The 26,615-nt window shown below is 37.1% G+C and overlaps 2 protein-coding genes and 2 long non-coding RNA genes across 4 annotated transcripts; 1 reads left to right on the top strand and 3 right to left on the bottom strand.

The window, feature by feature from the left end:
- Positions 1-1,440: 1,440 nt before the first annotated feature.
- LOC132608357 (uncharacterized) lies at positions 1,441-3,561 on the bottom strand. Its single transcript, XR_009570318.1, has 3 exons — positions 2,989-3,561; positions 1,789-1,882; positions 1,441-1,662 (listed from the first exon to the last, which is right to left on the bottom strand). It is a non-coding gene; the product is annotated as an uncharacterized LOC132608357 (long non-coding RNA).
- Positions 3,562-5,188: 1,627 nt separating this feature from the next.
- Positions 5,189-7,502, bottom strand: LOC132608306 (uncharacterized). The gene is made up of 2 exons (XR_009570317.1): positions 7,014-7,502; positions 5,189-5,948 (listed from the first exon to the last, which is right to left on the bottom strand). It is a non-coding gene; the product is annotated as an uncharacterized LOC132608306 (long non-coding RNA).
- Positions 7,503-10,964: 3,462 nt separating this feature from the next.
- Positions 10,965-14,315, top strand: LOC132639945 (pentatricopeptide repeat-containing protein At4g21065-like). Its single transcript, XM_060356324.1, has one exon. It carries the CDS (start codon positions 11,089-11,091, stop codon positions 12,901-12,903), a length of 1,815 nt encoding a protein of 604 aa, XP_060212307.1. The 5' UTR covers positions 10,965-11,088; the 3' UTR covers positions 12,904-14,315.
- A 7,750-nt stretch (positions 14,316-22,065) lies between these two features.
- LOC132608226 (probable sugar phosphate/phosphate translocator At4g32390) lies at positions 22,066-23,546 on the bottom strand. Its single transcript, XM_060322309.1, has one exon. The coding sequence runs from the start codon at positions 23,441-23,443 to the stop codon at positions 22,379-22,381; it is 1,065 nt and encodes a 354-aa protein (XP_060178292.1). The 5' UTR covers positions 23,444-23,546; the 3' UTR covers positions 22,066-22,378.
- Positions 23,547-26,615: the final 3,069 nt, after the last annotated feature.

The following is a 26,615-nucleotide window of genomic DNA, read 5'->3' as shown; positions in this document are numbered from 1 at the left end:
AAGTTAAGATAGAATTAATTCATTTTTTCTCATCTTATCCTTAATTTTAAGTGTTATTGAAAAGGGCAAAGGTGCAAATATACCCCTCAACTTTGCAATTTAGAGCAGATATACCCCTCGTTACAAAAGTAGTGTATATTTCTTTTTTGAGTCAAAGGTAACCATAAAAGTAGTGTATATATACCCCTGTCGTTACAAAATGGTGCAAATATACCTCCACCGTTATAAAATGGTGCAAATATACCCTTTTCGCTGACAGGAGTTTTTTTTAAAAATTATTTAGGTTATTTTTTAATTAAAAAAAATATCACGTGACTTCAAAAAAAGTCTACCTATTTTTTTTTTCAGTAAGCACATTTTTCTAAAGCCATGGTAATTTTTTTTCTAGTGTGTCGGGTATGGTTCGTTTAAGAAAATATCTCCGTGACTTTAAAAAAAATAAGTCTACCCATTTTTTTAAACTAACCAAACCCGACCCATCAGAAAAAAAAATTACTATGTGGCTTTAGAAAAGTTTGTCTACTCAAAAAAATGGGTATAATTTTTTTTTTAAAGTCACGTGACATTTTTTAATTAAAAAATAACCTAAATGATTTTTAAAAAAAAAAAAAAAACCGCCAGCGAAAAGGGTATATTTGCACCACTTTGTAACGTCAGGGGTATATTTGCACTATTTTGTAACAGCAGGAGCATATATACCCTACTTTTGTTACGAAGGGTATATCTGCTCTAAATCGCAAAGTTGAGGGTTATATTTGCACCTTTGCCCTCTTGAAAATAATCAATATGGATTAGAGTGTAATTTACTAGAGAGAGATAAGGTAAGATAATAAAAATACACGTTTTATTTATTTGATTTCCGAAGTGGAGTTTAGAGAAAAAAAAAAAGAATCTGGGATGGAAGGAGTATACGGGTTTGATAAGTAATTAAGAGAGTAATATTAGAAGTATACATAAATAGATGTATGTGATTAATCATTAATGTAGGATATGTGAATATCTGTAACCAGAAAAATGTTAAATTTATGTAACTTATGAAGATTCAAAGACAGCTACTCTTTTAACTAATTCATACCATGTGTATGTTTTATTGTCAACATTCCTTTTTAGTTACTTATATAAACAAAATAGGTAATAAAGACTTCAGGGAGCATGTGAGAAAAGTTGGACATATATGAAAAGTTGAGGCCAAAAGTTGATGGATTGAACCATAACTTTATTTGCGTTGGGACTTACTATTGCAAGGATGGAAGGAGGAGAAACGTTTGATCTTTAGATATAGCAATAATGTTTGTCTTGCGATCTTAGAGAGTTTGATATATCACGATTTTATTAATTAAAGACAAAAGTAGAATTTACATAATCCAATGTTGATAAGTTTTCAGCAAAAAAGAGAATATTGATAAGCAACCATAGTTCAAATTTTTTGGTTTCAATTTCTCTATGATGATTTTATTCTTTTAATATTGGACGCACTGATTTGTTTTATCCTCGTTTAAAACTGCAAAAGATACCAAAAAGAAATACAACTATTGTTGATGAGACGATTTGCTTATCACATCTTATTTATTCTGTCTTCTTCTCTTTGATTTATCACAAGCTTCATAGATAGCTTTATTGCGACATCATCGAAGGGACTCAACTGCTCCACATGAATAAAATCTGCTTTTGTAAAAACAACCAACAATAGAAATAAGTAATTTAGAACACTTTGGCACAAGAAGGGAGTCAAAGGGGCCTAAGACTTTTTTAGAAATAAATAAACAAAATATATCAATTACGACATACCAAAAGTTCAAAAAGGATCCTTGGCAGTTGGCACCTCATCTCGATCAGTTTTTCCGGCTAATAAGATGTTTATGCATAATACTCTTAATTTTTCCTGTATTGTGGTTAATTTATTAATAAGCATTTGGAGATATGTACATTCATAAACAATCGGCAATTTAAAACTCCCAGCAAATTTTGAAATGAAACAATGGCAACTAATATAATAACTCACTTATCCAAAAAATAAACTAATATAATAACTCAAAATCAATATATCGTATGACACTCAAATATCAACTAATCAATAATGGGGCTTTGTCTAGTGGTATAAGTACTCTTTTTATAGATGTGTTAAATCTTTTCCTTAATATATTAATCATATGAGGATTTACACTTCATGTTGTAAGCAGATTCAAGAGCCTTTAATGTCAAAGCTACCAATGTGTTGAGGCGATCGACCTGTGAGGGAGTAGGTGGGAGGGTATCCCTGATCAGGCATAGTGGTAGAGAGAAATACAAAGGTGTTATTAATACGTAATGAACATAGAGTTTGATTTTCATCCAAATAGTATAATAATAAAATACAAAAAATTGTTTCTTATACTCTCTCTCTCCTAATTTATGTGATACGTTTTCCTTTTTTGTCTGTACCACAAAGAATGATACATTTCTATATTTAGAAATAATTTAACTTAAAACTTTTCCTTTTACCCTTAATGCAATGATTTACAGTCACACAAATATCTATGGCTTATTTTAGACAACTATGTTTAAAAGTCTTCCTTTCTCTCTCAAATTTCGTATCTAGTTAAACTATATCACATAAATTAGGAGGAGGCTCCCCTCTAGTAGCCAATCCGTCCAGTTCCTCCAGTTGGGTATTAATTTTGTTACACGTGTCCCTTCAAATAATGGATGATTCAGATTTATTTGCCAGACCAACCATAGTTAACCCCTTTCTTTTTTTCTCTCTCCACCGCCAACCTCTCTCTATTCGCTTCTTATGGCCTGTATTCTGATTTAGAGGCGTTCGGTCATAATTCAGCACACGATAACTTCGTGTCACTAGCTTTTCAACCAAACGCGATGACCAATTGTGTGAATCAATGATTGTACTAAGTTGAATTACTATTGCGATACTGTCATCAATAGGTAAAACTATCAAAAATTGCACATTGAAAATTCCAACACCCAGAGTAGCAGGTTCAAGAACTCAACTGGAGGTATATCAAGCACTGTTTGAAGAAATTGTATGTTGGGATGCTTCCATGGGGGCCCCATCGTGTGGCCATAGATATGGAAGAATGGAAGTTGGTGGTCCTTCATATGGTCAATTGCAGCCCCAGGAGTTTCCTCTAGCCTAGAGCTAAGAACATTAGTTTTAACTCATGTAGCATGTCCACAAATTGATGCTTATTGGGAATTTTAATGGTGTATTAACTAGGTTTGATATAATTTCTTTTCATATCTGAAGAGAATGATAGAGTTGAAAGGTAAAAGAACTGTTATGGTTATGGCGGAAATAACTAGCATCATAGTAGGTTGAACACATCTTTCATTCTAGCCAATTAAAAGGAGAAAATCTTATAGGGGCAATTTCTCTGCATTTTGCTTCAGTTGAATCTGCAAAATTTCTAACCTGAGCATATATACAATTGCTCTTCTTTCCTAGCTTTCTGATCTCAAACGCAGGAGAATGGGGTTGTGATAGAGAAGAGATATAATCATTGACCATAGTTAAAATGGTAGGTGTTGGAGCAATTTTGGATAAATTTGGAAGGGAAAAAGAGAGGTTGGCCGTGGAGAGAGAAGAAAGAAAGGGGTTAACTATGGTTGGTTTAGCAAATAAATCTGAATTATTCATTATTTGAAGGGACACATTTAACAAAATTAATACTCAACTGGAGAAATTGGACGGGTTGGCTACTGGAGGGGACCCGATTTTCATAAATTGGGATGGAGGGAGTACTAATTACACTTGAAGATATCAATACATCAAGTACTATTCTGACTTGGATGATATTACCATTCAAATGTGTTTTACTTTTTTGGATTTTAGCATTATAAGGTTCTTTAATTTGTAGAGGGTAGGTTACTTTTCCTTAGTTTCATGTTTATCGTGTTTGGACTCTATCAGGTGTATCTTTCTTTAGTTTTAGATTCCGATTGGGACTCATAACTCTATTATTATTTATTGTAATGACCATTTTATCCAAGGTGGCATGTAACTTAATTTAGTTTTCGAATGACATAAAAGTTGATCAATATTTTAAGAATATTTTTGTCGGAACATTCGTGCTTTTATAATATAATATAGATGCATATAGATAAGACACCTTGTATTTTAAAATATTCAATTTTATTTAAATAAAATTCCAACAGAAATTGAGTCTCTCATTTGAGTATTGTGAAGGAAGTATATGGTGAAATCAAACAACTTGATGCATAAAAAAAAACACTTGTCAAATTTCTGAGGGGTGACCATGAGTACTTATATGGTTCTCTAAGGGGCCGGATCGAGTCCGATCAGAAATTTTTTGAAGCTTAGGGTTAGAAAATTTACGGGGTCGACTTAGGGGTATTTTGGGGGATGAGATTGACCCCTTACCCATTCCTAGTGGCCCGAATCGTATCAGGAAAGTTTGTGAATTTGTTCATATTGTAAATTTTTTCCCTTATACTTCAAGCTGCAACGTGCATCTAATGATCAGGGAGAAATGGGGAAATATAAAACTACCTAAATTTTTATAGGAAAATATTGAGCAAAATGAAGGACAACATAACAAAATAAAAGTTTTTGCAGAACTTCCATACAGTAGTAATGTTTGAGCTTTGCCTACTAGAACTAATTAAGTGATCATGAAAACATGTATTGTTGCATAAGTACCTCTTGGATCTTCTACTTTTGTAATAAGATCAATCAAATGCTTTAGGTTCTTTAAGAAGCACTTCCGATTACTTAGAAGAAATAACGAAACCAAATAACATAGTGCAGAGAAAAACTATTCCTCTTTCGATTAAATAAAATAGTGAACAAATTGCAACTCAATTCACAACTCCATGAACAAATTCAAGCACAAAAACTAGAGTTAAAATCCACAATAAATCATATAAACACCATATTTGGTAAACCCTATAAGAAACTACTCCATAATAGAAAAAGAAAATATAGAAGAATGAAAACAAAAGACATTACAACTAATGATCGATCCAAACTTTCGTATTGAATCGGTTGATAATGGACTACTTCAAGGACTTGTCATTCTCTTCTCCGTTTCTCTAAAAAGAAAAACATTGCTTCAAGCCAAGTTGCCCTATTAGAGATGACCTCAAGCTTACATAGTTTTTTTTTTCCTTCAAAATACTGAGTTTTTTTATAATAGAAAATACGGAAAACATAATTCAAATCCACCCAAGATTGGTGTCATAAATACAAGAGCCTCTAATAATAGGAATACAAGTCTGAAATTGCGAATACATTGTCCGAATACTAAAGAAAAAACATAATACTAAAAATGATAGAAGAAGGAGGGTGCTATGGAACAACCAGCAGCTCACAACAATCTCCGGAATAAGGTCAATACGAACTCACTCAACCAATACTCCAGCTAATTATATGTATAATTATGGGCCTGCTGTCTCACTCGGCCCTTGCATGCATTATGATCATTGATGTATAGCTCGTAACATGAACTTTGTGCTGGATCGTCGGAGTTTGGCCAATCAAGCAATTCTTGGATACCCGCCAAAATTGTTTAATGCTAACGTCAGAGTTCCAATCCCTTTCCTCATCGAGGATAGGCATACATATTGTTTCTAATGGATAGATATTAGGATGAAAGAAACCTTCACGAAACTAGCACCTGGATGGTTTGGTAGGATTTCATTGAAGTACATTGTCATTAGATATTTGGCACCTCCTCAGTCAGTCCCGCCTTTTTTGGGGATTATATAGGTCAAAGGGGTATGACGATGAATTTCTAAAACTGTCCTCAATTAAATATTTACTATTAGGAAAGTGCGATGTAACACACCTGGGAGCTGAGAGCGCAAATTTGACAGAAGTATTGCCCTTGCTGTGCTTTGAGTTGCGCGGTGAAGCTTTAATTGTGCATCTCATCAGGTGAGGTTTCTTCCATTTTTTCTTGTTTCTCGCTCTTTTATCTTCTTGTGTGGTCCTACAATAAAAGCAACATAAATTAACCATATCCGCACATAAAATCTCCCCTTTACAATCAGATCATGTCAATAAAGGCCTAGAAATATCAAGCATATTTAACTCACTAGAAATTAAATAAAAATCGAGTTGAAAGTAAATATTAATATAACTAAAGAAAAAATCATAAAAATAGTTAAATGTGTACATATATACCCCAAAAGTTTCATTCATTTGGATAACTTTTTAAATGGACGCCAATTTGGATATTTTAGGTAATTGTCCCACAAGGAACACAGTTTCACTCTTTTTGTGATGTTTTTTCGGTGTTATATAAATTCTTTTGGCAGAAACATGATTTAGTAGCTCAGTTCGTTGGCTACCTCAACATTCACCTTGTTGGTGAGGGTTTGAATCCCCATGTTGTATCTCCTCTCCAATTTCCCCTTTCCCTCTCCCCTATGTAATAATAAGAAAGATAAAAAAAAAATGGCTTAGCATCAAGTTCCCCCATTCTCTTAATGCAAATAAAAGCACGGCTGTCCTTTAAGCCATGTGACAACATAAATTAAGCACCATTCAGCTAGAGCAAAGGTAACGAACATGACAGTAACATACTCTACTGTAGGCAGGGGCGTATATAGCTTGTTGGTACCAAGTTCATATAAACCAAAGTATTTTCTGCACTGAGCGTAAATGTATGCATAAAATTTACTAAAACTATAAAAAGAAATAGATATGAACCCATAACTTTAAAATATTAATAGATGCAATGCTACGAATCTTAAAAGATGAACCCATAGATTTTAAATCATGGATCTAACTCTAGTCTGCAATCTTTATCCACTAGACATTCAGTTAAGGAATCCCTGCGCATGAGTATTCATCAAAGCCAACTGTGCAATTGGATTGAAAATACGCATTATTGTGGTGGGCAAATAAAGAGTGCCAAAAATTAACTTAAATTAACTTTGCAAAAGCATATATGATTAGCTCGAAATATCATGCAGCGAAATCATACTGCTTCATTAGAGACAACAAATACAAAGACACTTTGTGAAGCATTAAAAAATGCACAAGAACTCACATCGATTAGCAAACACCGTGTGTCCTGCACCTCGTCATTTCAAAATCTTTCCTTTATAAGAAGAGCTTGATTCAGCGACTCCAAATCTTTAAGTTTCTTGTTCATTTCCTCAATCTGCAATTTAGTGTTTGCTGAGGGGTAAATATGGTATGCAAGGACAAATATGTTGAAAAGTATAACGAAGGGTAAATATAATTTTTTTTAAGTACATGGACAAATCTGACCCTTTTCCGTTTCCTTTATATGCATATTTTTCTTTTTGATAACTGTGGTAGCTGACCGTGACACAGTGCAGAAGAATTTAAAGATGTTAGGAAGAAGCAGTATTTTGCTATGGTTGAAATGGATAATTTAGTGAATGACTATAAGTTCCATATTATTGAGAAGCACGAAGATCGAGACGATAATAAAAAAAAACTAGTGCTGAGTTGGGGTTGAAACTGAAAGATGTCAAGTTGAAAGATTTAAGTGATGTGTTGAGTATATTCAACTTCCACCAATAATGCTTAATTTCGCACTCGAGGCATTTGAGTTCTGTTTTTTCGGGCCTTTTATACTTGATCGAACAATAGTTCACGCGTAGTTGAATACTTAATATGCATAATTTATAATACTATATTAATACAGATATATAATAATTTAGAGGTTATTATGCGATTAATAATGGTACAAAGTTCACATGCAAGGTTTGGGATATCGTACTCAAGATTAGCTAAAGGTAGTTTTATCACTTTAGATACTCACATCCAGTGGCGGAGATAGGAATTTTACTAGAGGGGTTCAATATATGAAGCAGTAAAAACACGAAAATTACAGGATGAAAAATGAAGTGGGGCGGCGAAGGGCAAAACCAACTTTAATCCCTAAATTTTAACCCGCCTTCTCATGCTCTGTTTAACATTTCTTTCTACTTATGCCCTGCTCCATCGAGCGCTTCTTAAAAAAAAAATCCTTTCACTTTGTAGTTTTTTACTTTATTTTAAACTTTTATTTTCTTATGAATAAGTGCCCCTTCAGTCATATATTACTTTGAAAATTGTCAAGGTTCTTAAAAAAGGTGTAAGCATTGAATTACTAATATTTACTAATATAATAATACATATTCAGTAGAGAGATCATTTCCGATAGACTAACGACTCAAGTAAACTCGAAAGGGGAAGTAATACATCTGAATACTTATACGAATTACTTAATTCTCTAACTTAGATCTCCGATAACCCCAAAGTCTATACTCGGGGAGAACTCAGTTTTTTCATGATCATTTGGTTTTTGTGCAAATTCGCATGATAAAAGAAGTGAGATGACTGAATAATGGCGAGATGCAATGCTATTCAGATTTAACAAAAACATAAATAAATTACAATGCCAAAAACCATATCTGATGAGAGTAAGGCAAAATACTAGAGGGGTTTTGCGGTCATCCCTTCAAAATATCCTAAGTGTCCCCATGGTGTGTAGTAGCAATTATCCCTTAGTTTTTTGTTCCAGAGAATGTATAGATAGAATCAGTTAGCTAGGACTAAATGTGCTCCATTATTTGAACGATGGAGGATTATTAGTGCTCCACCTCAAATAATAAGGACCATTTGGAGTGGAAGTCCAAATATAAAGGATCTTTTTGGGTCTTTCCTCAATAACAGTATACCTGAAAGGCTGAAAGTGTAAAAAGCTAAAAATTGGGGGAAACATGCAACATGCAGCAAGCGCAGTGGGTGAGATTCGAACTTGCAACATTGCATCAATTTTGAACCACCTTAACCACTAAAGGCAAGTTTCTCGGCTGTGTCAAGGACGTTCATTACAGAGTATATATCCATAAAAGACAAATTTGACCTTTCATTTACACTGTAATTTCCAGCGATGAACCCCCTTCCCCACCCCTAGCTCCGCTCCTGCTCACATCCAATTATAACTAATATACATATCTTATTTCTCATTTTATTCCTGATAAAAAAAAAGGCATAAATTCATAATTTAGAGTTGTTAAAATGGGTCAGCCCAGCCTAACCCAATCAAGCCTTGTGGGAAAATAAATTTGATGGGCTAGGGCGGGGCGGGCCTTCATTTGAAAGGGCCTTAAAATGATCAGCCCAACTCAGCCCTAAAAGGGTTGCTGGATAATTTTTTCCAATCTTTTTTATAAGAAATTTCTTTTCAATCTAGATTAGAACCGATAAGTATGTCAATTTATTAACATTTCTAACATTTGATTTTATGGAAGTATATAATCCTTTGACAACTTATAGCATATTCAACACCAACACATCGTCAAGTACATTTGAATCTGTTTGTGATAAAGTTGTCTTAATTAACATCTCCATATTCATCTACATTTATATGTAAATTTAATTAGTTAAAAATTATCAAATAACTGCATTTCAAAAATTAATAATATTTAAATCAACTTAAAAAATATTACCACATTGAATTTGGGTAAAGCCGTGCCACCAATTTTGAGTAGCACAAGTGTTTGGACATTTTCATGATGGATGCAACTTTTATACTTGGTGATTAGGAATTTTAGTATTAGGACTTAACGCTAAATGAGTAAAGTATTGTGTAAGATACTAAGACTTATTTGGTAATTGGTATTCCTAGTTTTACTTTTTTGTCACAATTTTCTGTAAATTTTATATTTAAATTAATTTGCAATCATGAATGCAACTTCTACACTTGGTGATTAGGATTTAAAGTTAAATGAGCAAAGTATTGTATAGATATTAAGACTTATTCGGTAATCATTATTCCTAATTTTTACTTCTTTTTTCCCATATTCTTTTAAAATCTAAATTTAAATTAAATAGCATTTTGGCCCATGGGCCGGCCTTGCCCTAGCCTCTGTCGAGCCTCAAGAGCTAGCGAGCTAACTTGGACTGGGCTTATGATCCTCAATTTTAAATGGACTTAAAAAATCTTAACGCGATCCAAACCTAGTAATGGGCTGGGTTGGGCAGGCCTCAAGGGCCACACCCATTTTGACTACTCTAGTTCATACATAAATTATTAGCATACTAGTACTAATACTTTTTAGAAGTGATGCTTACTTGCTTATATGTATATTGGAAACCAAATTACATTAATTAGAGTTTTGTTCCAAAAACTAGATGCTACTCCCTCCGTTTCGACAAGATGAGGGAAGCGAGGCTGAGATGGTTTGGGCATGTGAGGAGGAGAGGCAGAGACACTCCAGTGCGGAGGTGTGAGAGGTTAGCTATGAATGGTTTCAGAAGAGGTCGGGGTAGGCCGAAAAAGTATTGGGGAGAGGTGCTGAGACAGGACATGGCGCAGGTTCAGCTTACCGAGGACATGACCCTAGATAAGAGGTTTTGGAGGACTCAGATTAGGGTAGAAGGCTAGTAGGTAGTCGTTGTTTCGATCTATAGTCTATTGCCCTTTGTTTCTTGCTACTATATGTGATTTCTTGTACTTCGATTATCTTATTTATCTGTGGTAGCTACTGTTCCCTTTTTTTCAGACTGCTTTATTCTGACTTATTCGCTTTCTTTAGTTTCATTTGCATTCTTCTTTGAACTGTTTGTGCTTATCTAACCTTTCTCGTTGTGATTTCTCTTGAGCCGAGGGTCTTTCGGAAACAACCTCCCTGTCTTCCGAGATAGGGGTATGGTCTGCGTACACTTTACCCTCCCCAGACTTCACACTGTGGGATTTCACTGGGTATGTTGTTGTATTTTCTTTTTAGATTTGTCCTAAAAGAAAAGAAAATCTATATTTAGTAATTTTTTCAATTCCAACATTCGACATGATAAGTCAAAGATCATAAAATTTAAAGGATAAACACATTTTTAATCTATGATCACAATATTTAAAAGTCTCCCGCACTTAACAGATTGAGAGTTTACTTGTTTGTTAGATTTGGTCATTCTCAAAGGCCGATGCTATGAAATGCACCTAATGCATATAAATTGCATAAATACACATTGATCTACTATACGCAATCTTACCTTACATTTCCGTTATGAATACACATACTAAATGCAAATTGCAAAGAAGAGCTTTCCAAGTATTATATCAATTTTGAACAATAAAAGTCATAGATTAGCATTTCTCGCCATTAATGGCATCAATCAAATGCACCATTTACCGTCAAAAGCAAAGCTTTTTTCTACACTTCACAGCAAGAAACGAGAAGCAGAGCAAAACTGCTTTATCACTTCTCCAAATCTGCAATTCCCTTCCAAAACTCCTTCAAATCCAAACCCATATCTTCAAATTAGGCTTACAAAATAACCCACTTGTACTTACAAAATTCACATCCATTTCTTCTGACCTTAATGCCATTACCTATGCTTCATCATTCATTTTTTCCCCATATGTTAAACCCCATTTCTTTGATACTTTTCTTTTTAATACTATCATCAGAAGTTATGCTGTAACTAGTGATTTAAAGAATGAAGCTTTGTGTTTGTATAGTAAAATGTTAAGTTATGGTATTTGGCCCAATAAATTTACATACCCTTTTGTTCTTAAGGCTTGTGCTGGTATTGGTGAGTTGAAATTAGGTGAAACTGTTCATGGTTCAGTGTTGAAACTTGGGTTTTATGATGATTCTCATGTTTTGAATACTGTGGTTCATATGTATTGTTGTTGTGATGGTGGGATTGAGTATGCGCGGAAGGTGTTTGATGAAATGCCGCACTGGGATTTGGTCGGGTGGAGTGCGATGATTGGCGGTTATGTGAGATGGGGTTTGTCTAGCGAGGCTGTAGAGTTGTTTAGGGAAATGCAGGTTGTTGGGGTAGCACCTGATGAAGTTACGATGGTTTGTTTGTTGTCTGCGTGTATAGATTTGGGTGCGCTCGAGCTAGGGAAGTGGCTCGAGGCATATATCGAGAGGGAGAATGTTAGAAAGAGTGGTGTTCTTTGGAATGCTTTGATTGACATGTTTGCAAAATGTGGTGATGTTGATAAGGCTTTGAGTTTGTTTAGGAGCATGCGTGAAAAGAATATTGTTTCTTGGACTTCGGTTATTGATGGTATGGCAATGCATGGCCGGGGGAATGAAGCTGTTTTGTTATTTGAGGAGATGAAGAAAGATGGGATTGTACCTGATGATGTTTCCTTTGTTGGTTTACTTACTGCTTGTAGCCATTCGGCTTTAGTTGAGCAAGGTAAGCGATACTTTTATTCGATGAGAAAGGAATTTGGGATTTTGCCTAAGATAGAACATTATGGATGCATGGTTGATCTGTTATGCAGAGCTGGACTTGTGCAAGAAGCATTGGATTTTGTTAAGAGAATGCCCATTAAGCCAAATCCAGTAATTTGGAGAACACTTATTACTGCTTGTCGTGCTCATGGTGAGTTGAAGCTTGGTGAAAAAATAACAAAAGAGCTGATAAAACATGAACCTATGCATGACTCGAATTACGTACTACTTTCTAACATTTATGCGAAAATGTTTTCTTGGGAGAAGAAGACCATGATTAGGGAAGTTATGGCGAAGAAGGGAATGAGAAAGGTTCCAGGGAGCACTATGATTGAGCTATACAATGAAATCTATGAATTTGTCTCAGGAGATAAAAGTCATAGCGAGTACAAAATTATTTATCAGATGGTGGATGATATTGGAAAGGAGATTAGAAGAGCTGGATATGTTGCTTCAACATCGGAAGTGTTGCTTGATATTGATGAAGAAGATAAAGAGGGAGCTGTAAATAGGCATAGTGAAAAGCTTGCTATTGCATTTGCCCTTATGAAGACACCTCCTGGAACTCCTATTCGAATTGTGAAAAACTTACGAGTCTGTGAAGATTGCCACTCTGCAACTAAATTCATCTCTAAGACTTACAAGCGAGAAATATTGGTCAGGGACAGGAACCGATTTCACCGCTTCATAGATGGGGTTTGCTCATGTAAAGACTTCTGGTAGCTTAATGTGCATGATGTTGTAAGCAATATCAGTCATGGCAAGCCAGGAGTTTCTTCGTCATGCGCGTTGATAGCTGAGCGGCTTATCTGATATGCCTGATCTTCTTACGTAAATGATGGAACCAGAAGTATGATGCTACAAAGGAAGATGTATTTTGGGACGGTCTAAATCCAGAGAACGTGTGGGACATTATTTTGGTTGTTGTAGGCTATGCTTCACCTCTGAGTTTCTGGTTCATCATGGTCAGTATGTAGAGGCATTGCTTGGATAAAATATGTAGGATGTTGTTAATCATGGCATGGTTGGCTTCCTTAAACATCGTCATGAAGGCAGTTATACCCAATTGATTGTCTTTGACTTGTCGGGTGACATCAAATCCAACAAAGGTGATCGATGCATGAGCCTTGTACAATTGACAAACAAAATTAGTGCTCAAAATAGTTGGAATATGCATAATAAATTCATCTTAATTTAGAAAGATGCTTTGAGAAGGGGAACCTCAGCGTAACAGTAAGAGTTGCTATTCTATGATCAGGATGTCACGGATTCAAGCAATGGACATAACTTCTTGTAGAAATATAAGTTAAGGCTGCATAGAATAGATCCAATGTGATGGGAACTTGGTGCATCCGACTGCCCCCTCAAGAAAGAGACTTTATGCTGTGAGATGTTGTATTTTAAAATGCTTTTGATTCGCAAAGCATACTGCTTACTCGATTATTCGCTCTGCCAAATCCAGGAAAAATCCTTTTCTTTAAAACTTCTAGTATCGTAGTCCTGGGACCAAACGGAGTGGAGAAACGAAAGTGACAAGAACAGTCTTCTTTGTATAATGTACATTGAGCTGCTACAGCTAGGTCGTATATTAGAAATGTTGTCTAAACCCCAATTTGGATCATTCTATGATGCATAAAGTTACAAGGTTCCATTTTTCAATTATAAAATTGTATACGGTAAAAATCGGATATATGTTAAATCGGTAAGATCGGAGACCGAGGGAAGAAAGGCACGTGCACGAAGACTTTCTTTCTGAACCGGAGGAGTGCTTGAACCGAAGAAAAGGAAGGGCATCATTTTGGTCCGGATTCTCCATAGCCGAGTTGGTCGCGACCGTTGGTTCGTTTATCGGGGCCGTTGGTCCGGGTGATCCGGTACACAATTGTCACGCGTCAATACCGTTCTGCCACATTGTACTGCCAATCGTACGGGTGTCAGACCGTACGATCAACCTTATCCATTTTAGGGTTTTTCTTTATTCTTTAGGGTCTTATGTTGTATGAAGCCCATGAGGCAAAACTATAAATAGGGGTCATTATCCTACTTTTGGTTGTTGGCTTCTCAGATCTAGAACATATTGTAATAGCAAAATATACAACATTCTCCTACTTATTATCTAATTTTGATCCGGATTTTATTGTGTTCTTCTTAGATTTGTTCAATAAAGCAATATCATATATTATTTAATACACGCATTATTACAAGCCATCAATCACTATTCAGATTACTCATAGCTCATCTTAAACCATTTTCTCTCAATCAAGAATAGATTAAAGTTCAACCACATATCCTATACCTCACTCATAAATTTAATTGATTATTCAAATTTGGGGTAAACAGTTTGGCGCCCACCGTGGAGCTAGGATAATAGTGGTCTTTGATCTAGATTTCTATCTTACCCGTCAGAATCAAAAATATCTTTTGTTTCGGCATCCCTGCCGAGATAACTTGTGATAACGGTCCCCAGTTCTTGGGCGGCAAAGTCAACGATTTCCTCGAAGGGTTGAAGATCAAGAAAATTATATCAACTCCATATCACCCGTGTGCGAACGGACAGGCAGAATCCACGAACAAGACAATAATCCAAAATCTGAAGAAAAGACTTGAAGCATCAAAGCATCACTGAAGGGAAATATTACCGGAGGTATTGTGGGCTTATAGAACCACAGCGAAATCAAGCACGGGAGAAACTCCTTTCTCGTTGGTCTACGGGGCCGAAGCCCTTATTCCCGTAGAAGTTGGTGAACCGACTCTCCGGTTCAGCTATACCACGAAGGAGTCAAACAAGGAGGCCATGGTCGTAAAACTCGACCTCACGGATGAACTTCGCGAAAACTCGTTGGTCCGTATTGCAGCCCAGAAACAGAGAATGGAAAGGTACTACAATCGGAGAGCCAATTTTCGGCATTTCCAAGTTGAGGACTTGGTGCTTCGGAAAGTTACCTTGAACACCAAGAATCCCAACGAAGGAAAACTGGGTCCGAACTGGGAAGGACCGTACAAGATAACCGAGATAACGGGCAAAGGATCGTACCAGTTAGAATCCATGGATGGGCAACGGTTGAGGAATAACTGGAATGTGGCTCATCTGAAAAGATACTACTGTTAAGGTATGGACTCCCCGTGTTTTTCTATTAACCTTTCTTTTTTGCAGGAAGTCAAGTACCGGATAAAGTTAGAATCTAGGCCTAAAAACACGTGTTGCACTCTTTTCCTTAGTACGGTTTTGTCCCAAAATGGGTTTTCCGACAAGGTTTTTAATGAGGCAACAAGTACAACGTGTTACTCGACGAAGACAAGGACAAACGCCCGGAAACTCGGGGTCACACCCTACGAATGGGGACTTAATAGCGCTTACCCGATCTTGCAGCTCGGATAAGCGCTAGGGGACTATTATACCCACATCGAAGTTTACGCCGGTTAGCGGAAATCGAAGGAGCTCAACAAACCAAAACCGGACCTTTTATATTAGGTTTCAATGTAAGGACCAAACGATCAGAATGAATCGTGTCCACTCAGTATTTGCTACGGCAAAACCAAGAACCGGACCTTCTGCATTAGGTTTCGATGTAAGGACCAAACGATCAGAATGAATCGTGTCCATTTAGTATTTGCTACGGCAAAAGCAGAAGGAAACAAAATTCTCATATCTTGTACAAATACTTGCAATACAAAAATCATCGAAAGTTCGGATAACGATATCTCGGATGTCTTCTTGATTAAAACACTCTACCCTGATGATTATCGCCGTATTTCGGCATTACTTCATTCATATACCCTATTCCGGGCACTACGGTCGAAATTCGACAAAGGCAACAAGGTCATAGTGAACCGAGCCAAAATCGTTAACCCCTCAAACGGGGACTATTACATCAAAATTTAGCTAAGGCTGAGATTCAGGTGTCCGAAAAATACCGGCCCTAAAAAATAGCTGAAAAATACCGGCCCTAAAAATGCCCATCGTGATTCGAAGACGTCTGAATTCACAAAGCATAAGATAAGTCCCACGGGAAAAAACTCCATCAAATTCCCGGACAAAATGTACTGGATGAAGAGAAAAGCCGATATGCAGGCACAGTCCGAAATAATGAATCCTTAAAACGGACAGACAATTCGGGCAAAGGTCATAACAAACATTCAAACAAAGTAAAGAATCAAGAAAAATACATGTTCTATTTATACAAAGGATTTTACATCAGAGACTCCTACAAAGGCAAAAACCAGAAGGCTAAACACAGGCCCTGGTCTATCCGGTATGGCTGGATCCGAAGTGCTCGGACACTGTCCGCTCGGAGTCGTCGGAGTCAGTCCCGAGGGCTCCCTTAACCTCTTCCTCGACCCTTTTAGCTTCAAGTATCAAGGCCGGAAGATCCGCAAAGCCATTCTCGGCTTGCTCAAGGGTGATCCTCCGAGACTTCCACTTTTCATACTCAGCAGCAATAGTAGTATGAGCCTCGGCGGCCTCCACGCTCTTTAGAGCTTCTTCCAAATCGGCTTCGGCCTGGGCTAACTTTGCCACCCGTACGTCCCGATCTTCTTCGAGGACCTTTTGCATTTGAATGTACGACTCGAGTTCGGCCTTGAGAGAGTCATTACCATCAATCGTCTCCTCGAGCTCGGTTTTTAGATCATCACATATCTGGGCGCTCTTCTCCGCTTTCTCCTCAAACACCCTCATCCGATCTTTGTACCGGGCGCTCTCAGATTCGAGCAGCCGATGCCTCTCGGCCAAGCTCGTAGCATCGGACTTCACCGAATCCAGCTCCTCCCCGAGTTGAGAGATGGTGGTTTCGAGCTCACCGAATCTCGAGGAAAAACGAGCGTTGTCTCGGCTAAGGCCGATCTTGTCCGCTTCGAGACGTTGGTTATATTCGACCATCTCGGCCAGCTCAACCTTTAATCGACGATTTTCGGCCTTTGTTGCATCGAGCTCGGGTTAGAGGTTGGAAAGAGTAACTGCTTGGTTCAACTCATCCTCCTTCACCCGCAGAAGGTGCAGGAATTTCTCCATCTCTCGACCTTGAGCGTCCAGTTGGCCCTTGAGATCGTCCACCTCTTGCTGGGCACAGACGAAAGCCTTGTTGACGAGCACCACACTCTGCAAATGAAGCAAGTTAAAAACTTGAATAAACGAGATTAAAATTCTCAATGAAATTATGCAAAGATGACTGATAAAGTTACTCGATTGCCCGCGTGCATACCCTCATTGATGAGACACTGCCAAGGGACTCCGTTCATCTTTCGTTTGTCCGAGTCCGAGACAAGGGGCCTCAGGTAGCTCGCTACACCCACCGGGCGAGAAAGAAAGCTGCAATCCTCAGGAACGGTGATCACAGCCGACCTTGTCCTCCTCGGTTCCACACTTGGGGCTGGAAAGGTGCGCACCAAGCTATCCCTAGCACCGGACTCGGTGGTCCGACTAGCCGCCCTCGTGGCTCGAGGGATCGGGAGATGTCTGAAGCTAGCAGCTTCGCCGGTAGCAGGAGGAGCGTCTGAGAACATGTCATCAAATTCATCCGCTCTTGAAGCCGTAGTTGGAGAACTCGGAGGGACCTCAGCAGCTTCGACAAAGGCAGGGATCTACGAAGTTGCGGCAGTCTCATAGTCGGGCAGCGGACCAACATCCGTGGGGACTTCGGTCTCGGGGACCGGTTCAATCCTTTGAGCGGCTTCGGCAGCAGGTGCCTTCACAGATTTTGTCCTTTGCAGATGGGTTTCTTCGGAAGAAGCAAAATATCAACGAATTCAATCGACCTTAAAGGAGTCGGGTAATGAATTTCTTCCCCACCTGTGTGTAATGCCGGAACTGAAGGTCCTTCCTCGGCTGAAGGAAATGGTGAAACGGTGATACCCTCCTCCGGAACGGGAGCCACAGAAGGGGCCACACTGATCCTCCGAACGAGGAGCTCGGGCTCTGCTTCATCCCTTAAAGTCCTAACGACGCTCCTCGCCCTTTTCTTCGGTTTCTGCCCTTTGTCCGAGGGCCTTTTTCTCTTGGCGGCGGCAGCAAGGATTCGAGATGCACCCGCTGAATCGAACTCGGGTGCCGACGTTGCGGGTTCAGCTGCTGACTCCGACCTTGGATCCACCGATCCCTTAGGTAAACCTGAAAATCGAAGATGTTACAGAAGGGTAGAAGATGCAATGAATACGGGTAGAAGCAAAGTATTACCGTGGTTCTGGGCGACCCATCGGCCACGTGACAGGTGTCCCCACTTCCGATCTTCGTGGGCATGTTGGCTAAGGAGAGCAGTAACCCATTCGTTGAGATTCCGGACGACCGGAGGAATCCAACCCACGGCTAGTATAAATAAGAAAACAAGTAGTGAGAAGGTGGAAGAACTGAAGTTCAACAAAACATACAAAAGCAATTATTAAAAGAGTTCAGACTTACGATTATTATTCCACCTTTCCGGAAAAGGCATGTAGTTGTCCGGAATAATGTCCGACGTCCGCACCCGAACATATCGCTCCAACCAGCCCAAGTCTCTATCTTCGTCCATTTTTGAAAAAATTGAATTCCGGCTACGCTTTGCGAGTTTTATTACACCACCCCGGAATAACCTCGGGGGGTATAACCGTATTAAGTGGGCCAGCGTGAATTCCTTTTCTATGTTATTGGCCAACAGCCGAAGGCAGGCCTCGGCCCTCCAAACAATCAGACCAATCTGTGCCAAGGTTACGTTGTAAGTCCGGTACATGTCTAAGATGATCGGATCGACCGGAGGGTTGAGCTTGAGGGTGAAAGGGTAAGTATAAACGTATAAGAAGCCTTCCCGATGGTCGGTGACTGACTCGTCTGGCCCGGGGGCAAAAAATTGGATTGAACGATTGTCCCATCCACAATCAACCCGGACTAAGTCGAGTTTATCCTCGGTAATGGATGAGGGATATCGTCTCACATCAAACCCTCTATCGGATACCGAAGAAGGTTTTTCAACCTCGGAATCTTTGTTGAAATTAGGTTTGGACGGAACAATATCCAAAGCAGTGGGCTCGAAGGTGATTTTTGCCTTAGGTGAAGAGGTTGGCTCGGTTCCTTGAGACGAAACAGAGGGAACATCATGGGAAGTGATTTCGGTGCTAGCGGACATTTGGAGATTACGAAAAAAGATTTGGCAAAATTCGAAGGGAAGTTAAGAACAGAAGTAAGGGAACAGTCAAATAAGGACTCGAAGTGGTAAAGAGTAAAGAGAAGAAGCAGCAACACACAAGAATAATTAAAGGGGAAGTTGGCAGAATCGTTTCCTTTCACGTACTGTAAGCAATGAATCAACAAGAGATGTGAATTGGAAGATGGGAAGTGAAGAACTGAAAACAGAGAAGAAGTGAGTTGAAGAGGTAAAAATGTTCAAATGAAGAGGTAAAGGATGTTATATAGGCATGGGATCGAGGCGGTTACAGATCCCAGCCAACCGGGGAGAGCCACGTGTCCCATAATTAATGAGAAGTGACTTGAAACGACGTGCGTTACGACGGTTGTCAGAGCTAACCGCCCGGGATGAGACACGTGGCTGATGACAGACGAGACGTGACGCAACTGTTCCCGCCAAAATGAAAAGATAAGAACGAGCATTCGGAACCACCGGTTTTTTATTCATCCACTTCCCGTTACTCCGATAAAACTACGGTCCGGGAAGTGTGGGGACTATCTACATACGGTAAAAATCGGATATATGTTAAATCGGTAAGATCGGAGATCGAGGGAAAAGGGCACGTGCACGGAGACTTTCTTTTCTGAATCGGAGGAGTGCTTGAACCTAAGAAAAGGAAGGGCATCATTTTGGTCCGGCTTCTCCATAGCCGAGTTGGTCGCAGTCGTTGGTCCGTTTGATTGTGGCCGTTGGTCCATTTATCGTGGCCGTTGGTCCGGGTGATCCGGTACACAATTGTCACGCGTCAATACCGTTCTGCCACATTGTACTGCCAATCGTACGGGTGTCAGACCGTACGACCAACCTTATCCATTTTAGGGTTTTTCTTTATTCTTTAGGGCCTTATGTTGTATGAAGCCTATGAGGCAAAACTATAAATAGGGGTCATTATCCTACTTTTGGTTGTTGGCTTCTCAGATCTAAAACATATTGTAATAGCAAAATATACAACATTCTCCTACTTATTATCTAATTTTGGTCCGGATTTTATTGTGTTCTTCTTAGATTTGTTCAATAAAGCAATATCATATATTATTTAATACACAGTATTACAAGCCATCAATCACTATTCAGATTACTCATAGCTCATCTTAAACCATTTTCTCTCAATCAAGAATAGATTAAAGTTCAACCACATATCCTATACCTCGCTCATAAATTTAATTGATTATTCAAATTTGGGGTAAACACAAATACTACTGTATCAAAAAACGAACTTCTAAAGAGTATAAAGAATAAATCTCTTATGAAAGTACATATTCCGAGATAGTAAAAGAAATTAAGAAATAAGAGAACTAATTTAGGCACAGGGAGTTATCTAGCTGAACCAAGACATCCAAAAATAACCATGTTTCAGTATATACTTAAAATGGTTCTCTGCAATCGATTTATCTAGCATATACGTAAGAGTCAAATTCTGATACTTGTGAAGGTACAAACCGGAAAACCTACTTGTGGACTTTGATGCATCACAATTTCCATTGGATTGGTCCATATATGAAAGATAATACTGAGCAAGAAAGCCGATACGCTAAGGCACAACGGCTTTCGCGCAGCTTATTGTCGTACGTTACTTTAGTAAAACAATCTTTCGCACTTAGAGCTCAGCCTTTTTGTAAGTTCGCGAGCAGGACTTGCTTAACCGGATACATGGAAACAAGTAACTGTATAAAGAGATGTCAAACATTTGAAAATCATGTTACAAACACCCACTCAAAATGGACTAGAATTAGAAATGCAGTGTTACTTCAATGGTTCACATATAATAAGTGACTAAGGTAGTAAATTTAGGGATAAAAGTTGTAAGTTTGTCTAAAAGTTGGCAACCTTTGTGGCTTAAAAATTAACTGTATTGCAAGAATTATCACTTCAGTTGCATCAAAGTGTGTTAACAGTCGGTAGAAAGAGGAAAAGTATACCATAAAGATGAGATTCCCATGAACTTTAACATGGAGCAGAGAACCATCTCAATAGGAAGCAAGAACATATCTGAAGTTGCAAATGGCATCAATATGAACTTAAACCGCTAAACAGGAGCAAGAAGCTGTTATTAAAGTGGATAAAAATCATGAAAGATTGAGAGTCTGTTTGGTTTAACTTTTAAAAATTGCTCGTTTTAATAGGCATTTTTATCAAAATAACTTTTCAAAACAGAACTATCAGAGAGGAGTTTGAGTTTGGCCAACTAGAGAAGTATTTCAATTAATATTTGACTGATTGTGTTTGGCCAATCTTTTGAAGAAATGTGTCAAATTATGAAAAGATGTATTAAAGGTCATTTTATAATTAGTGTTATTTAAATAGAGAAATAATTTGATTTTAATTAAGTTCTTATTTTTATTTAGTTAAAATTTTAAACATAAAATAAAAATATATACTAAGGCTTTTAATTAATATAAATATAGTTAAACAAAAAAGGAAGAAAAGAAGAGGATTGTGTTTATATTTGAGAGTTATAAGGGTTAAATTATTTTTTTGCTTCTGCTTCTTGAGAAGCAAAAATTTGGACTCCCAACTTTTTCCCAAAAGCAGAAAGGCGACTGCTTAAAACACTTTACTTTTAGCCAAAGACCTCCTATATAAATTTAGGACTTCTGAAATATGTTACTACTAATTGTTAAAAATCAAATCCAGGATACCTTCACAACTCCTTCGCAGAGGGGAGAGGAAGGAGAAAAAAGATTGTCACCAGGCAAACTTGTAAGCAGAATATAGAAACAGCTACAAAAGGTATTTGGAATATTAACTCTTAACTCTAACATATGAATATAATTTGCACTCAAAGATGAGCTTTGCATACCCAAAAATCCCAAATATGAAAAAGAAAAGTAAGCTAATCCTTATCCCAAAAAATAAAAAAGGGTAACAGATGATCCAGCCAACATACCTAATCCCCAAGATCCATCAACAGCAAAAGCCATCTTTAAAATTTCTTAAAAAGAAACACCACATTTCATGTCATGCAAGACCTTATCTTCCTGCCATAAATATAAAGTTAATTACTTCATACCCAATTTTGTCAATATTCCCGATTTCTTCTCAAATTAGTCCATTGAATCACCCTTCTTCCCTGTTCCATTCTGTTCTCTTTCTGTCAACAAAACCCCACCTTCTTCATCATCCTGCTGAGACTTCTTCTCTGCTTCTTTTGCCTTTAACATCTGCAACTTCTGATGATTATAATAAGCAACTCCCAAGAATGCTAATCCATACCCAATCAAGTTCAATGGAGTCACAGTATCCTTAATCACTGACCAAGAAAATGCAATAAGCAACCAATCTTTAACCACCCCACCAATATTCATAGTCAAAGCTGAAGTCTTTCCCACTACCAAGAACACAGCTAAGTTCAATGCAAATGCACATAAACAATTAGTAGCAAAAATCACAAAATCAAAATTAAACCCTCCCAAACTATTACTATTTGCTCTTAAAACTGGAAGTTCCACAAAAACCCATGGAATAAACAAGAAAACAAAGCAACTAGGAGCAACATAGTACAAAGTAGCAATGGGGTTTAAATTAATTCCTCTTGAATTCAACAATATCTGAATCATAACCAACCTAGTTGCCTCAACCAAAACAGCAAGTAACTGAAGAGAAACCCCAAAAGAATCATACTTTGCTTCACCATAAGCAGCAATACCAACACCAACTGAAATTGCCAACATGTTACACATAGTTGAGTTCTTGAAATTATCCTTTTTGAATAAAATCCCAATGGTGTATACAGCAACTGGCATTAAGGCTTTAAGCATTTGAATGAAGGAAACAGAAAGATAAATATAAGCAGAATTTGAGAGCCATAAGGAAAGAGAGTAAAGTGCACCAATGGGAAGTACACATGTTAAGTATACTCTTTGAGACAAGGTGACAAGTTCGACAAACTTAAGGATACGTACGAGAAAGAAAGCTAGTGAAGAACAAAAACCCATGTGGATCATTGTAAGGGAAATAGGGAAAGGCCAGTTATAGAGTTTTTTATCAAGAATGTACTTGTTGTATACAATGACTGTAGCAGAAAGGACTATCCAAATTGCTAAGTAAGTGTAGGAAAGAATTATTTTTTTCATTACTTCACTGGAAAGGGTGGTGGTTTTTGCCATCATGACGGCGGTTCACGGCGGAGGAAGTGGTGGTGGTGGGGTGGGGGAGAGGGTGGAAGGGGGGTGAGTTGGAGTGTGTTAGAGTTTTGAGGAGATGGGGAGAAGTGAAGGAAGGAGTTGGATTTTATGCAGAAGTCTTACTTACTATAAATGTTACTTAATACAATCAGGATACTTAAAGTAAGGACTTAATTACTAATTAGTACTAGGATCTTGGTATGAAACATAAAAAATATTACTTCCTCCGTCCAATTATTATGCCTTTTTAGTCTAACTCTACTTAATTACTGCAAATGTTAATTAAAACAATCAGGATACTTAAAGTAAGAATTTAATTACTAGGATTTTGGCATGAAGGATAACATGAAAAATACTATAATATAGGTGTGTTCAATCCTCTACATTATTATATTGACTATTTAAAAGTCTTGAATATAGTAAAAGGTTATAAATTAAACTCATGCACTTTTGGCATTAACTCAACATAATAAATTTTGAAAATAAATATTTTACTTTTTCTAGCATATCATGAAATTATCAGTTAAAGGTTTCTCTCCAATGAAGCAACTCAGTGATTAAAAGCCTATAAATATAGTGGTTCTAATTTGATTTCCCTTAATTTTTTAATAACTATGTAAAACGGAAAAGAAAAATCTAAAAGTATTCAAGCTCATAATCAAAATAATAGTTATACTCGTACTTTTGCTTACCAAAAAATTGACCTTTTGTCATCGTATTTGCCTCGAAATAATTCTCACTGATCACCTAAAAGTGATATTCTAATCTATCATATTCGGCAAAAAGTAAAATGAGACTGATACTTTATCTTTTCTCAACAGAATTTTACTTATGTGCTGTTTTTTAAAAGATTACACGTGTTTTACTAGTGTACGTCGATATTTACTAGGAAAGAGGACCATATTGCATAAATTCTGAATTTATTTCTTCACTAAAGTGACATTTATCTTGGAAAGGAAGATATCAATGACAATTACGAAGTGCAACTTTAAAAGAGGAAAATCAATTGATACTTTTCATGAACAAAAAAGGAAGAAAAAATTTGAAAGGGAAAAAAGTAAAGGAAAGATTTAGATTATGAAGATTTAGATTATGAAGTCTTATCTATGTTTTAAATGTTCCCCCTTTTCTTATGTGGGAAATTACTCTTTTCCTTTTGGATTTAAAGATGGATTTGGAATGAGAGAATGCTTTTTTTTTTTAGAGTAGACACTATAAAAAAAAAAATAGTAATTTGTAGAGGTTGAAAGTTGCAATTCGCGGAGGTTTTAGTCTTCTCTAGTAATTAGCCTCCGCGAATTGCAACTTTCAACCTCCGCAAATTACTCATTTTTTGTAATGAGAAGTTAATGCATTTTGAGTTTTATATAATCCCCTCCGGTTCATAATACGTGTTCACTTAGCCTTTTTATTTTGATCTAAAATAAGTGTTCACCTACGTAATTAAGATTAAATCAATTATTTTCTTTCAATTTATCCCTATTTAGATAAGTGAGTTTTTATGTAATCAAGAAACTATATTAACTAGGTACTCCGTAGTATTCAATTAAGGATAGTTTAATCAAAATATCTCTTTTTTTTTTTCTAAAAATTAATATTTGTTTAAAAGGTGTGCAAAAAGATTAAATGGACACTTATTTTGAACCAGGGAGTAATTACGAGCAATGTAATCTGATACGGTAACGCACTGAATCATAAATTCGTTCTACATCATGTAGGTTCAAAGTTCTGATCTTAATGCATATGCGGCCCCCTAAACTTGTTATTTTTTTTCCATTTTGGCACTTCAACTAAGTGTTGTTCTTATTAAACCCCTGACTCGTCCTCAAGTGTGTCTATCAAACACAATCTAACTTACATAATATTTCATCTTCAATTTAGTAACATGCTAATATATATTCTAATTTAATTATGCCATATTTTAGCTAAGATTAGCAGCAATTGAGGGGGTAGCTCTTAATTAAGCTGGCGGTAAAAGAGCAGAACCAACAGAAACCGACACATCCATTACCTAAAGAATAAATTACCACATGCCTAAAATATTACTCCACCTTCACTTTCCCAATTTAATTTCTGCATCTATTAAAAATTAGATTTAGAGGATTTAATAGACTCACTTGAGGATGAGTTCAGGGTTCACTAGGAACAACACTTAGTTGAGCTGTTAAAATGAAGAAAAAAAAAAAAGGGGGGGCAAATTTAGGGGCCGCACGTGCACTCCTTTATTATCGCTCATTACGAGTTCAATTTTCCATCGAGAACAATCTTTCCTTATATAGCTTTAGCAAACAGCCTATTCCCTAGTTGCACCAAACAAAGAAGACAATGAATGTGTGCGAAATCCAAACTAACGTTGTCACTTGCAAATGTTTTACATAGTTTTCCTTATATAGCTTTAGCAAACAGCCTATACCCATTGACAAGTGATGGCCAACTTTCCTATTTGAGGCACTCTGTTCTTCCACATGCTGCGTTTTGTAAAGGAAGGAACTTCCTTTCATCCCCCATACTCAATCCAGAATTTAAACTTTGTAATATTCAAAATGAAATAGTGAGTTCTGAAATATATTTAACTTTATTTTTCAACAAATTTTCGCACATATATAACACTTAAATTTTATCGAATTCTTCAACACATGATTGAAACTTCCACCAGTTCAACATCCTTTTTGAGCTTTCCTTCTTTTTTTTTTTTTTGGCGTTTTCAGATCTCCTTTTATAGCGCATATGGAGAAGTATCTTCTTTTTTGGCCTTTCACCATATCATTGAGCATAAAACAGTTTATTCCTAACAAGACTAGAAAAGAATTTACGTCAAGAACAAAAATACGTCTAAAAGAAGGGTCGACTAATTTTGAGAGAGACCAGTCAACTTAAGTTAAATTTACTTTTGGGTTAGTGTTTGGGATTTTGTTTTGATTTAGGACCATTTGGCCTGGAGAAATTCACTTTTTTCCGGAAATTTATTTCACTTTCATTGGAAATCAAAGTTTGGCCATGAAAATTCCAAATACAACTTGAAATTTGAAAAGCACCTAAAACCTTGTTCACTTTTTTCACCTTCAATACATTCCAACCAAATATGCTTTGCAAAAACTATTACCAAAGATAACTCCAAATTCAAAATTCCAAATAAAGTGAAAAATATTTGGTTTTC

The sequence above is a fragment of the Lycium barbarum genome, chromosome 1, assembly GCF_019175385.1.
Source record: "Lycium barbarum isolate Lr01 chromosome 1, ASM1917538v2, whole genome shotgun sequence".
NCBI classification, from domain to species: Eukaryota; Viridiplantae; Streptophyta; class Magnoliopsida; order Solanales; family Solanaceae; genus Lycium; species Lycium barbarum.
This window is presented reverse-complemented; position numbering and strand designations above follow the sequence as displayed.

Coding starts and splice junctions, on each gene's coding strand:
- LOC132639945 (XM_060356324.1), top strand. CDS start 11,089: ATGGCATCAATCAAATGCACCATTTACCGTCAAAAGCAAAGCTTTTTT.
- LOC132608226 (XM_060322309.1), bottom strand. CDS start 23,443: ATGATGGCAAAAACCACCACCCTTTCCAGTGAAGTAATGAAAAAAATA.